Genomic DNA, 14,137 nt, shown 5'->3' with positions numbered 1-14,137 from the left:
GTTTAACCAGCTCACTTCTCCGAAGCTCAACCTATTCGTACATACAATAACCATTGTAACAATTGAACAAAAATAAACGATCCTCTTACAAACTACACAACATGTGTTTCGTTAGGCCGGGATGCGGTCAACATACCTTCCCTGCCTTACACATACATATGAACATAGATCTTGTTCTTCTCTTACCAATATTCCGCCTCATATTGATCCATATTATTGTTCCTTTCCTAGCTTAAAATTTCAATTATTTGGTCATCATTCCCAATGTCACATATACTCCATATCTACCACTATTTAATACTTTTCTTTTGTTTATGTTTTATTTTTAAAAACTTTTTTGGTATCAATGTTATATTATGCATGTTGTGATGCTGCTTGTTTCTATAAATAAATACACAAAATAAGTTCAAGACTGGCAGTTTTTGAATTTTGATTGTCCTTGTAAGTCATTATATCATTTATTTTCTGCGACAACTTTCTGCTTTATTTTTTATAGATCTTATTTGTATTGATGTTCTCTGAAATAGTTCACTTTACATTGGCATGTGCTTTTTTATTTTATTATTTTTTTCAATTTCCATGGTTATCGCTGTTGAAGTAAGCTGATGCTTTCATATCGAAAAAACCTTAAATTTGTGCTTTTCTAGATCTAGTGATTGAGTCTACATATACGTTAGAATTTATTTTTTTTATTATTCGGTGATTTCTTTATCAAGTTTTTAGTAAACCGACTAAGCGAAATTTCAAGAAATTTGTAAGTAATCCGTCTGGAATGATCTCTGAGGATCCCCACTGCATAGCATGTCGATGCATGGACGCTAAAAAAGAGAAAGGAACATACTATTAGATGCCTTCGAAATGTGGTGTTGGAAGCTGATTCCATGGATCTCAAGATGCACGAACATCTCCCTCAAAGAACTGGCAATTTCAGAGACTCTCCACAACATGTAGAGTAAAATGTATTCTTTCCTATTTTATTTATATTACCAGGAAGGATGTGGAGAGTCTAGAGACGCTGGTAGTTACCGGAATACTAGTCTTTAATTTAGTCTCCCATAAGATAGTCTCACCAAATTAAAACATTGTTTCAACTTGGCACATGATTTAAGAGTGGAGACGAATCGTCCACCGGATCCTAGATGATAGAAATGACCACGGCTTTCAGCATTCAGCACACGATAAAGAAGAATGTAAGCATTTTAGCTTAAAGAATAATATCAACGCAACTAGTTTTAGTAAATAATGATAGTTTTTGATTTAATTTTAAAACCAACCACGGGAGATTGGATGTGTTAGCCTTTTATCAACGTATTCTGTATGTCTTATTACTTTTATGGCGCTTTTTCAGTATTATTGCTTTGGGTCCATCATAACATCAAAGTATACTATCAAAGTTATTGCATTACCGTAATGGCATTTGTAAATAAGCTATATATATATATATATATATATATATGTCCACTTGGATCATAGAATAAAAACATCCTACTCGTGAAGTAGCAAAGGCGATTTTACATATTGCATATTATTTATTAGTTTCTGCTCAGGACGAACCAGGACAGAAATTCCCGGGAATGCACAGAAATTTTAATGTTCCGTGCCCGGAGAATTCTCGATGCCCAGGAAAATAATTCAATCAAACCGTTTTTTTAAATGTTATAATAAAGGTGAATGTACATATATCCTACAATGAAACAATTATGAAGCGAGTGTTCCCTTCTTGTATTGACGATTCCATATTGGAAGAAACACTTTTATTAGATTCTCATGATGAGACAATTATGTTTTACGATGAATGAAGAATTGAATTAACTGAAAGTTTTTTCCATTGTTGAAAATATTTTTGAAAAACCTACAAATAGGCTTTCAGATTCTCATGTAAATATTTTGGTATTCTTGAAGCTATTTCAAATAAATTTAATTATATAATTCCATTTTATCCTGGTAAATGATATATTGTAAACTTTTCTTTAATATTATGTAAATAAATTAATTTTATAGATAAAAAATAAATTAAATTGAAAAAAAAAATTATATCATATGTCCCGGGATCCTAAAAAAGCTACGTTCCGTATCAGAATTGAAATAGTTCAGGAAATAAATAAGCCTTATTCTATGTGTACTGGATAAATATCTATAGGTATACTAACTTAAAAATATTTTGATGTATATTTTTACATCCCGTTAATCATCTCCTATGAAACCAATGTTGAATAGTAAAAACTAAAAAAAAAGTGTATAATTATTTATTGACTATGCTTATAATAACTACGATTTATAAATGCTTTCGAATTTAACATATTTATTCATTTAGTGGTAATCCTTCGAAATATTTTTTACTGCTTGGCTTGTGAATATCGATGGGAAGCACTTCAGTATTCGTCGTATCTGTCTTGTATCTGTTCACTCTGGATCGATTCAAATTTAATCTCAGTTTTAGGTCAGGTGGCTGAAATTATCAAAAAATATAAGTTAAAACATGGAACACAACAATTCTACAATTAATTGAGTATTTTAATATGTATGTATATACCGGGAGTCCTTTTTGTGCATGGTCTAGTAAAATTATTTCTTTAAGCAACGGTGGGAATTCAATAAAAGCTGGGATAGTCTTATCCGGTAAGACTTGAGTTATTGTAGTATATTTTTCTTCCTCGTCTTTTGGTATCAGTTGATAGTCAGCCTTATACGAGCTACTCTCTATTTGAAACAATCCAGGATCTTTCCTACCTCGGAAAACTTTCTCCACCCATACGTGAACCTTGCGGAAGTTCTGAAAAACCAGATTCGTATTCATTTCACATGTTGAACAACGAGATCGTGTTACGAAACGAAAATTACCTGAGGAACATCTATTCCTGATTGTTTAATGTAGATTATATCGTTGGGTCTTGCTTCAACCTTAACAATTTTCATGTAGCTCAGTTCGGGGTAACGCTGGTACACAGAACGAATTATGATACGGCCCACGCCATAATCTTTGAGATTGCCAACGATCTCCCATAACGTCTTTCCCTTAAAATAATTGGTTCTTCCAACATATTTGAATACTGACATATTGACTGAAATATTAAAAAAATCAAATTTTACATTATCATCAATGATTTTATATGCATATACACATTTATGATCAAGTTTATCGTTGAACCAAGCCAACAATTAGAATAAAATCAACACCTACCGAACGTCAAGTGACAGTACCGCGCACATAACCTAAAAACCCTCGCGTATAGTCTAAAGAACAAAAATTACATCCTTATACAATTTCATAAAATAGTAAAATGCATAAAAATATAAAATTTGCTACGATAACTACAATTAATTTCTAAATTATTTCTTCACCACCTACATCAGAGGAGTTGCAGGAAGATCTTTTTTTCCTCTTAGATTTTATCTCTCACCTCTTTTTCCAATTAGAATATGGAACCATTTTGAGGCAGCTGCTGAATGATTTCCTAAGGCTACAAATTGTTTTGAAAGTTTTCACAACGCCTTAAGCTCATTATTTCATTGTAGTCACCCAAATATTTGAAAAATATTAGGTGGATTAAGATGAGATATAGCTTGCCAGCGATCAGAGAGACCAAGAAAAAATTCAGACTCCGGTGTATGTATAAACTGGGTGACCGTGAAAAAGTCGAAAATATTCGTTTATCATGCATACATATGAAAAACGGTTAGTATATGTATATATATCAGTGGCGTGCGGTAAAACTATCTCTCCCCCCGTCGTACATCCTCAATTAATTTGCGTGAGCAGGATACAACAGGAACAAGAGGAACAGGCTTTTCCTCCCGTATCCGGCGCGCGCACATTAAACAAGGCTGTGTGACAAAAAGAGAGATAATTTCACCGCATGCCACTGATATATATTATATATACATAGTACCGTTTACCATGCACCCTTTTTTTTTTGATCTTTCGACTTAAGATCTTTCGATTTTCGATCTTTGCCTTCCGATATTTGCTTTTTCGACCTTTTCACTTTCGGTCCCGTGAGGTAGGCCCGTATACATTACGTACCCATTCTGTTTTTTACAAGTTTTTTTTCTCATTAAATATTCGTAAGACAATTTCATTTATGTTTTCAATTCAACCTTTCAACCAAGCGCAAGTTTGGTTTTTTACATAAAAATTCGCTTTAATTTAAATATTATAAAATAGTAATCGGGCCCGTTTGTGGGCCGGGCTCTGGTTTTTATAGTACGGCTAGCGTTGTGAGCGTAAATTGTCGGAAATTACTCTAACCCATTTATCTGGTAGTCTGCGCTCATCATTGTTTTCATGATTGATTGTGATTTATGAGTGAAATTTTGATTAACTCTCTTCCATTTGGGCCTTATAGGGATGTTTTGTATTTGTAGTTGTTTCTAACATATTTATTGGAACTGGCTGTAGGTGCAAGGCATTCCTTATGCTATATTTTTTATTTGATATTTTTACTTAATCTGTTATTATTAAATGCTATTTTTTATGTTTATGTATTGATGTATTTATGTTTATGTTCAAATGTATTTTTTTTATATGTATAATTGATGAGTATATTATTTTCGTTATGTATTAATTTATGTTTAATTGTTATTTTGTTTTTTTTGTGTTATATTTTTTTGACCATTGTGGCGCTTTAGGAATTCCTGTTAGGCCACAATGGTCTGTTTAGAATAAATAAATAAATAAAATCTTACACAGACACACACACACACGCAGACAGACAGAATAGCGTCATTATATATGTACATATAAGGAATTTAGATAGAGATAATAATAAGCAAGAATACAATCTAGTAAATAAGGAAATTAAGAAGAGAATAGTCAGGGATGTCAGGGATTTTAACAGCAAGCTAATAGAAAATACCATTAAGAATAACCGTAGCCTGAAAAAGTGCAAACAGGATCTTTTCTTAGGCAAAAACCAAATGATCGCAATCAGATCAGAGAGCGGAGTAATAATTAGGAATAGAGAAGAAATCATAGACAGAGTTTACACGTTCTATGCAAAACTATACGAGAACGACAACGGCCAATTCCCCACTCTGGAATCGACACACGGCCAAAGGGTTCCTGCAGTATTGCCTAGCGAAGTAGAGGCCGCGCTAAAAACTGCAAAGAATGGTAAAACCCCAGGGGAAGATAATATTCCCATCGACTTACTAAAATGTGGCGGCCCCCCCCTAATTAATATCTTAGCTAGGCTTTTCAGCAAATGCATCCAGAACCAAGCTATACCAGAAGGATGGAATAACGCAACTATCATTTTAATACACAAAAAAGGCGACAAAAGCGATATCAAGAACTACCGACCCATTAGTCTACTTTCAGCGGTCTACAAGCTCTTCACGAAGGTTATTACAGAAAGGCTGAAGAATATCCTCGACGAGAACCAACCTATAGAGCAGGCAGGGTTTAGGGCAAATTTCAGCACAATGGACCACCTCCAAGTAGTTGGCGAACTAATCGAGCGCGCCAACGAATATCAACGGCCACTGTGCCTAGGTTTCGTCGATTATGAGAAAGCCTTCGATACAGTTAGTCATAATGCAGTACTTAACGCTCTAAAAACACAGGGAGTGCCGGAACCCTATGTGGGACTGTTAGCTACAATATATAAGAATGCCACAGCTTCAGTTAAAATTTTTTCAGGTACAGATAGATTTAGCATAGGAAAAGGAGTAAGACAAGGAGATACAATCTCGCCCAAGTTATTCAATGCGGTGCTTGAGGGAGTTTTCAGGAAATTGGATTGGGATACAGCCGGAGTAAGCATCAATGGTCGCTTTTTGAGTCACCTTCGGTTCGCAGACGATATAGTTTTAGTAGCTCGTGATTCAGCTGACCTACTTATCAGACTAACACAGCTGGACAGGGAAAGTAGAAAAGTAGGATTAAAAATTAACGTAGATAAGACTAAACTAATGTTCAATAGTTATTGCATGCCTGATAGCATCCCCTTAGATGATAAACCAGTAGAAGTAGTAAATAATTATTTATATTTAGGTCAAATAATTGACATGTCTGGTAGTAAAAATGAAGAGATAAAGAGACGTATGAAATTGGGGTGGAGTGCATTTGGACGGATGAATGCTGTTTTTAAATCAAAAATGCCACTCTGCCTGAAGAAAAGGATCTTTGATCAATGCGTTTTGCCAGTGATGACGTATGGATGTGAAACTTGGACACTGAACGCCAAGATGCAAAATAAAATCCAATGCACTCAAAGAAGTATGGAACGCTGTATGCTTGGCATAACGAGGAAAGACAGGAAGCGGAACACGTGGGTGAGAAATATGACAAGGGTAGTGGACATAGTGGATAGAGTGAAGAGATTGAAATGGCAATGGGCGGGTCACGTAGCTAGGAGGATGGACGAAAGGTGGACAAAAGAAGTGCTTGAATGGTACCCGAGAGAAGGCAAAAGAGTAAAAGGAAGACCGCAAGGAAGATGGGTGAACGAAATTAGGAAAATGTGCGGAATGAGATGGATGAGTGTTGCGCAAAACAGAGACGAGTGGAAGCGTGTTGGAGAGGCCTTCATCCAGCAGTGGATGGCGAATGGCTGTAAATGATGATGATGATGATTAGAGGTAGGATAGTCACAGTGCTATCCATTGTTCCATTGTTGTAAATCCTTTGTAAAAAAGGTTCGGCAAACCTTTAACAATGCATTTACAACCTTTGAACAATACATGGCCCCCTCGGGCTCCGGTGACTATATATGATGCCTGTACAGGTCGCCCTGAAGTAAAAAAAGGTATGACCCCTTAGTAATCAAGTGGCAGCAGTTGTACAGGAATATCAAAATCAAGAAGATAAATCAAGATTTTTCACCGAATGGCCAATATGGTGTGATTATATATACATATTAAAATATTATGGTTTAAAATAACTTTGTAGGATTAAGAAAAATGCAAAAGTGTATTTTCGGAAAAAACTCAAGGTGGGAACAGTACATTCTTTATCGTGTTTTATTAATTTTGGTTGATAAATTTTTTATTCTACGTAAATGTATTTAATAATATTTTTTGCCCGTTATGTCTGTTTTTCAATGTTTTTTTTTTTAATTTTATTCTAGTGATTATATACATATATTATATAATTATTTTATATTTCATTAACTTATTTTCGACATATTGAGATATGACAAAAATAAATGTTTTATTTTTAACTTGTTCTGATTGTCATTGTTCTGTTTCGTCAATTTTGTGATTGAACATGTTCTGTTTGATCCAGTTAATAAAAATTAGATAGTATATTTTAGCTCTATTACATATGATTCTCAGTTTGTTCACCGTGAAAATACAGAAATTTTATTATCTGAATAAAAATTACTTTGATTTCGAATGCTTTTATAATCATAGACGGGAAGCATTTTGAAAATGAATGAGATATATATTTTATGCCCACATCTTCGTTTTAGTTTTCGGAATTCGATTTCCTTTATTCACCTTGAATTAGTATAAATCATATCTGGAAGCCTCATATCTGTATGTACATATAAGCAGGGCTTTTTTTTGCAATGTATCGCACTGGAATGGCCAGAGAAATTTTATTAACATTTCTCTGGTTCCGGCACCTTTTTTTTTACTTTTTTACCCACTTTAACTCTCTCAACTTTCTCCAAATCCTCTAAATTAATATATTCTTAATTTAATATTTGATCATGATTAATTAATTAATGTAATAATCTCCATCAAACTAGTTACCAACATTCTAAAAAGCATAGTACTCTATATTTGTCATTTCCATTGACTTCTGCACTGCTGTCTTCTATTAGATGGGTGGTTTTCTATCTTTAAAATTACTTCTTTGCTATTTGTTGTTATTTTGTGCTAACAATATTATTAATGAGTGTTTGAAAGCAAGAAAAAATCTATATACAGGCTTGTCTGGATAACTGAACAAAATGTTTCCCTGGATAATGCTTAGAATTCATCATTGCAAGGTAATTAGAGTAATTTAACATAATTTTGACTAAAAAGCAAGAAACAACTTTTGACTACAATCTTCAGTCTTTAGAATGAAATAATAATAATTTTATTTCTATAAAAATAAATAATAATTTTTCTCATAGATAATTACCTACGTATATTACTTAATCTTATTCGTTTTGTAAAGAGGGGTGGAAATAGGATAGGAAAGTGTTTCAAATGAAAAGATATGTTTAAATTATTTAAGTCCAAACGTTTTATTTCATAGTGAAATATTATACTTTACATTATAAGTTATTACATTAAATAAGTTTAAATCTAAACGTATTCAATTATTTTGCTATCTACGAAATTAAATACTATTTACATTCTTATGGATCGTTCAACCGGAACAGTCTAACACAACTTCCTCAGGAAGCCAACTCAATTTGAGCATTATTTACTTTTTTTTGTCGAAGAATCTGCACATGTGATTTCTTTTTTTTATGTTTCGTTTTACATTTTTTTTTTCACGTTTATTTATTTTTTTTAATTAGAACATTTACATCGAATTGCAGTCTTAAATAATTCCTTTCGTGTTAGTATCGCATTATTATGTATATTAAATGTAATATTTGACATTTATTTTGACAATGAAAAATAATAAATAAATAAAAGCAGGAACATGTTGAAAAGTTAACTATTACGATTTATATATGGAAGTTCTTTTTTTCCAGTTTTGGATTTTAAATTTGACTATTATTTATTTAATAATATAAACCATTATTTAAAATAATTGATTCTGAAATCTTACAACAATTGTTCTAAAATGATATTCACTTTAGTGTTTCTTTTTTTTTTTATTTAATTTTATTTAAACCCTTTGACGGCAATTGCATTTTTAAAATATATAATATATACGCTTTCAGATTAACAATTATTTTTTTTAAATAGAAGATTTACCTAGCTATGTGTATCGTTTTTCAATAATTATCTTAGCATTAACTATTTAGAAGTGATTTATCACTAATACAATACATTGACATAGGTCCAAACTCCATCGGTAAGACCGCTGAATAACAGTTGAACTTATAATTACGTTAATAGTCTATTTTTTTTAATATATGTACGTCGACAATTTACGCATATATATAAATCATCAACATTGTTACTAAGCATTGCCCTTTATTTATTTTATTGTATCGCTTCGTTCTACTCGAATAAATAATTGATACTAATCATTTTTTATTTTTCAAATTTCAAAGGAAAAAGTTATTATTGCAAAATTCTATTAACACGAATCAAATTACCAATACAAAAATACGAAATAATAAATATTCTACTCCGGTATTTATACAACTTTCGACTACCGTTTCATTTGGACAGAATAAAAATAGCTAAAAATAAGATACAGGAAAAATCTATCAGTCTTCACAACACTTAAATATTACAATTAGATACAAAAAAAAATTATAACTTACATTACAAATAAGAAACTAATAAACGACAGAACGCAATACAAATTCGAAATTTGCAAAATAATTTTGGAAAGAACAAAAAACAAATTAAAAAGTGAATTTTTTCCAAATTTCTGCACTTATCGATAAAAAGTTTCCATTTATAATATATTACACAAGCAAATAATAGTTTCTCACTTGTGCAAATACTACAATGTGCACTAAAATTAAACATTGTACTATATAATCAATCTATAATATAAAATACTTTGAAATAAATGCACAGGAAATTTAGTTTTCATTAATTTAAATGCACCGAGATTTCCCTCATTTGAACAGGTCTGAAATAATACAAATTTATACTACGTCGCTATTCCTCAATAACACAGGTATGCGACGAGTCGACAAATCACCAAAAAAAAAAAAAAAACACAAATCCAAAACATATTACATTATCATACACATTATTCAACACTGCTCAAATTCACAAATCAACTTTTTAAGTCACTATCCATCAAGTGAAAATTCAAGGGAACTCAAAAAAGGAATGCTTATTTTTTTTAAAAAAAATCTCGGTTAAACAACGTTGATAAAAAGCTATGCAAAAAATATTTGCTTCAATTTTAACATAAAGTGTATATTTTTCTGTGCATACAATGCAATATTTACTCACTAATTCAATATTATCACTCACATTCGTATGATTTTTTTATCGATTGCCAATTCGAAAAACTACCTCCGACTGCCAAACAAAAACAATTAAGCTAATTAATTAAATAAATAAATATTCATCTGGCAAGACTTTAGGAATAAACGTGTCAAGGAGGGTAGTCAATCCTTTGTGGCAATCGCAGATATAAATTAGTTAATTAAATATTACATAACCATTTTTTTTAATAACGTCACCTTTCAGAGGAGATTAGGGGGTTCGAGGCAACACAATTTTCAATATTATAATAATAATGTACATAATTATACGCAGTGTTTATTATAACCTACGAATAGAACATTTACATGTGTAAACACACACACAAAATTTATTCTACTATTGGTAAATAATAATAATTAAAAACGAAAGATCGACTTATAAAATAAAAATTAAAAAGTTCAGATTGGTAATCTTTCAACCGTAAATGAACACATTCAGTGTTGTTTATATTTTATCATTGTATAAAATATCGGTCAGTATTGGATATGCGGCGGGATCGAAAGGACATTGCGAAGTTTGATTGGGATTTGAGCCGTTCGAAGTTCACAATGTGCTTTTAAATCCGCAGCTATTAGAGCGAGGCAAAATTCAACGAAAATATATGTACTAGAGAAAAGAACACAAATGACAATTTAGCATCTACTTATGTCTACGAAACTCATACAATAGCTATTACGAATTTTTTCTAAGAGCAGGACGAAACCGCTAATGGTAAATTTATTTTATAATAATAATAATCAAATTAATAATAATGATAGTATTAATGATAATAATATAATTAAAACTATTGCGTAATTAACCGGTGTATCTGTTTGACATTAAAAAATACTTAGAATATCAAAGCAGATCACATTATTTTATTAGCTCGCCACTCATCCGCTGAGTGGGTTCAGAATTAAAGGAACATTTTTATAGAGGCAGTTTGTAAAACTGTCAACAGTTCAGTATCACAATAAAAATAATCATCGTTCATGACCTTTCTTTCTATTTTTTTTAATTTTTTTCATTTTAATCAATATATACATACACGCAATTTGATGATTTAACAGCTTGGCTGTTTGCAACTATCATTGAATGGATATTTTCATTTGTAAACATCAGCCCAGCGTAGCGCAATCAATAAATGATTTCGAAAAAAAGTTACTTGGTAAATTCAACTATGCATGTACCATTACAAAACACTGTTTACAAAATGTTACAAACTCCCTTTTATGCATTTCATTTCTTTTTTTTTTTTTTTGAATTTTTGTTTAAATTTTTGGCTAAAATATTGTATGTAATTCTCGATCGTAAACAAGTATATATATTTACAATCTTACGTCGACATTTATATATATATTTTATATATTATAAAGCGGTCCCTTATTGATTTACCACACAATCATTATTATGATGTTTTGCTGCTGTTTGTTGTTGTTGTTGTCATTATAAAGCATATATGAAATCTTCATATTAAGCGGTGCCCGGCCGACAGTTTCTACAGGGCAATATAGTGTCGTCTGATCTCCGAGCGATCGGTTGCGGTCGAGCGAAGCCGGCGTATTCGCCGTGGACGAACCCTCCTGACGGCCGAAGCCTGCGTTGCAAATATTGCCTGACTTTCTTATGGAATGGACAAGCCTGCTCACAAAGTCCCCAGTGTTGAGCAGACATCAGGGATGGCATTGGAAGTTATGTGTTTTGGGGGTATGTGGACAGACGAACGTCCTCTATTGCTTTACACCAATCCAGGGCGAACGAGTCCGGATCTTCCAAATAGTATGTTCGGTTGGGCTGCAAATGAAAACAATACCGTTAACATTCGTAAAAATCGAATATTTTACATGATTCTTCAAAAAAGATATGTACCGTATGTACGAAGAATATTCTGAAACTTTTTGGCTCCACCCGCAACTTCTCCGACCATGGAATTTCACCTTTGACGACCATGTTGGCCGGGTCGACGTAGTAGAGCCGAGGTCCTGTCGTCAGCAGAAGCATTCGTCTCCGAGCGAAGAGACCTTTCCGTTTGTCGACGAGGCCGTACTTCAAAATGAGATTCCCTTCGACGAAGCGATGCCACTTGTTGTTCTCGCGTTGTTTTTCAATCTCTCGTTTGAACTCTTCGGTAGACATGTTTAAAATGCCTGCAACAGGTAAGAACAACCACAATTAAAAACTGGTTACACAGCTTCAATATCTATGTAAATAAATAGTAGATGAAAAGTTTTATTTTTAGCATTGAGTGTATCAAGTTGGATATTAAATAGAACCCACCCAATATTACTTCAGGATTCATCGAACGGCCCCGGTGGATTAGATTTCAGCTACTTTTGCCTGAGTAACCTTACTATTTTATTGATACGGTAGATACTGAAGTAGGCGCAGAGGATCGATCATCTGCGTTGAATATTTGATTGGTGTTTCGAGGAAAAGTGGTGGATTTTTTTTTTTTGTACTGTTTTTAAGGGGGAAAGAGGTAGCACATGTGAACAAGTGAAGCATATTTGGGGCAACGTGGAATGGTAAGTGGAGCACTGGAGCAAATTGAAGAATAACAACAACGCGGCTCGACTAGCTGGGAAGGGAACCGCGTTTCATTCATCGTCAGCAGCGAAATGGTGGTCGAGGCCGCCGCCGGGAAAGTCGGTCAGCGAAATGGTTACGTGAGAGAAGCCGCCATTGCTGCTTGCTGCTGCAGAAGTAGAGGTGGCACAGTACACATTTCTGAGCACCATAATAACACAGACGCAATGCAGCATCGGATATAATGCGTCATCATCAGACAAACACCGCCACCGCTGCAACGACTTCAACCTCAAAAGCGAGTTGCGTAATTGTAATAATGCAATTGCATTGTGCTTTGGAGATGGCGAAAGTTCGCAGTGCGAACGATAAATGTGTCAACTATTGCATATGGATAGAACACCGTAAGATAAGAAAAATGTCTCGGCAAGAGCGAAAGTTTTAGCACTATCACACCAAAATGCCGATAAAACCAAGAGGTGGGTGGCAATTTTGAAGGCCACAAGAACGTGAAGATCTCTTATGCTAAATTTGGTTAGCATTTAAGCCTTTTTGCATCTATATAATTTGGATTTTGGTATTATGACTGCACTTTCCGGAACGACCCAGGACAGAAATTCCCGGGAAATCACGGAATTTAGTATGTTCCGTATCCCGGGAATTCTTATCTCGAATCCCGGAAAAAAATATTTCAATCAAAACGTTATTTAAATGGTTTAATAGAGGCAAATATCCTACGATGAAACTATTATGAAGTGATTGTATCCTTCCTCTATTGACGATTCCACAATGGAAGAAACATTTTTAGATTCTGATGAAGAGATGACACAAATGTGTATGACGGATAAAGAATTACATAAATAAGGAGTTATCAAAGACAAAAATACAAAATAATTTCAATAAAAATAGCCTTGACTTTAAAAAAGAAATGAAATATATTTAAACAGATAATTTAAAAAATATATTTTCGTCCATTTTAATTCTAAAAACAACTTGGACCGAAACTGAGTTTTTCCATTGCTGGAAATATTTGTGCCAAATCTAAAGGTATTCGGATTCTCATTTAAATATTTTAGTATTCTTGAGAAGCCATTTCAAATTAATTAATTTTATAATTGCATTTATTCCAGTTAGCAGATATAGTTAGCTTTTATTAATAAAAAAATAATTAAATTGGAAAAAATATATAAGAGTTCCGTGACGTGTCCGGGGAATTGAAAAAGTCCGGGAAATAAGAAACCCTAAGTACCGTTTAATGTTGCGCAGAAATTCTAAGAAATTTCGATTTTGCTTTTTCAGATTTGTATTATTTGGGTGCCTTCCAAAATCAGATCACCGCCACCTTTAGGCGTGACTATCATAACAGGAAGTGGCAGTAATTAGACGATGACGAGCCATCGTCTGCACTCACTCATTGACCCCTCTTGTTCGAGAGTTGTATAAATGTCGAGAGGCTGCCGACTGCATTCTTGTGTAAAAATACCAGCAACGGATAAATAGGAGAAGGAGGAGGAGGCGCGCGATTATGCGCGAGAAACAAAGAAGAAAAAAGTGATTTGTT

The 14,137-nt window shown here is 33.1% G+C and overlaps 3 protein-coding genes across 7 annotated transcripts in view; all 3 read right to left on the bottom strand.

The window, feature by feature from the left end:
- The window catches only part of LOC143914760 (uncharacterized), a 1,424,209-nt gene that overhangs the window by 743,075 nt on the left and 666,997 nt on the right, over positions 1 to 14,137 (bottom strand). The window lies entirely within an intron of this gene.
- Positions 2,230 to 3,255, bottom strand: mRpS34 (mitochondrial ribosomal protein S34). Its single transcript, XM_077434285.1, has 4 exons — positions 3,182 to 3,255; positions 2,842 to 3,062; positions 2,534 to 2,773; positions 2,230 to 2,449 (listed from the first exon to the last, which is right to left on the bottom strand). Exons 2-4 carry the CDS (start codon positions 3,055 to 3,057, stop codon positions 2,303 to 2,305), a joined length of 603 nt encoding a protein of 200 aa, XP_077290411.1. The 5' UTR covers positions 3,058 to 3,062; positions 3,182 to 3,255; the 3' UTR covers positions 2,230 to 2,302.
- The window catches only part of Pdk1 (Phosphoinositide-dependent kinase 1), a 38,402-nt gene continuing 33,021 nt past the window's right edge, over positions 8,757 to 14,137 (bottom strand). For all 5 annotated transcript variants that reach the window (XM_077434011.1, XM_077434013.1, XM_077434010.1 and 2 more), the window contains exons 4-5: positions 11,920 to 12,197; positions 8,757 to 11,844 (exon numbers count right to left, since the gene is read on the bottom strand). In XM_077434011.1, the coding sequence (XP_077290137.1) occupies positions 11,743 to 11,844; positions 11,920 to 12,197 (380 nt within the window). In that variant the 3' untranslated portion in view covers positions 8,757 to 11,742. The remainder of the gene's footprint in view (positions 11,845 to 11,919; positions 12,198 to 14,137) is intronic.

The sequence above is a fragment of the Arctopsyche grandis genome, chromosome 7 (genome assembly GCF_051622035.1).
Source record: "Arctopsyche grandis isolate Sample6627 chromosome 7, ASM5162203v2, whole genome shotgun sequence".
In the NCBI taxonomy this organism is placed as follows: Eukaryota; Metazoa; Arthropoda; class Insecta; order Trichoptera; family Hydropsychidae; genus Arctopsyche; species Arctopsyche grandis.
Note: the sequence above shows the minus strand (reverse complement) of the source record. Positions and strands in the feature narration are given on the sequence as shown.

Excerpts from the sequence above, each read along its gene's own strand:
- mRpS34 (XM_077434285.1), bottom strand. The coding sequence starts at position 3,057 with ATGTCAGTATTCAAATATGTTGGAAGAACCAATTATTTTAAGGGAAAG. Across the intron at positions 2,774-2,841 it reads CAGGAATAGATGTTCCTCAG|AACTTCCGCAAGGTTCACGT; the intron begins GTAATTTTCGTT and ends CTGGTTTTTCAG. Across the intron at positions 2,450-2,533 it reads ATGCACAAAAAGGACTCCCG|CCACCTGACCTAAAACTGAG; the intron begins GTATATACATAC and ends TGATAATTTCAG.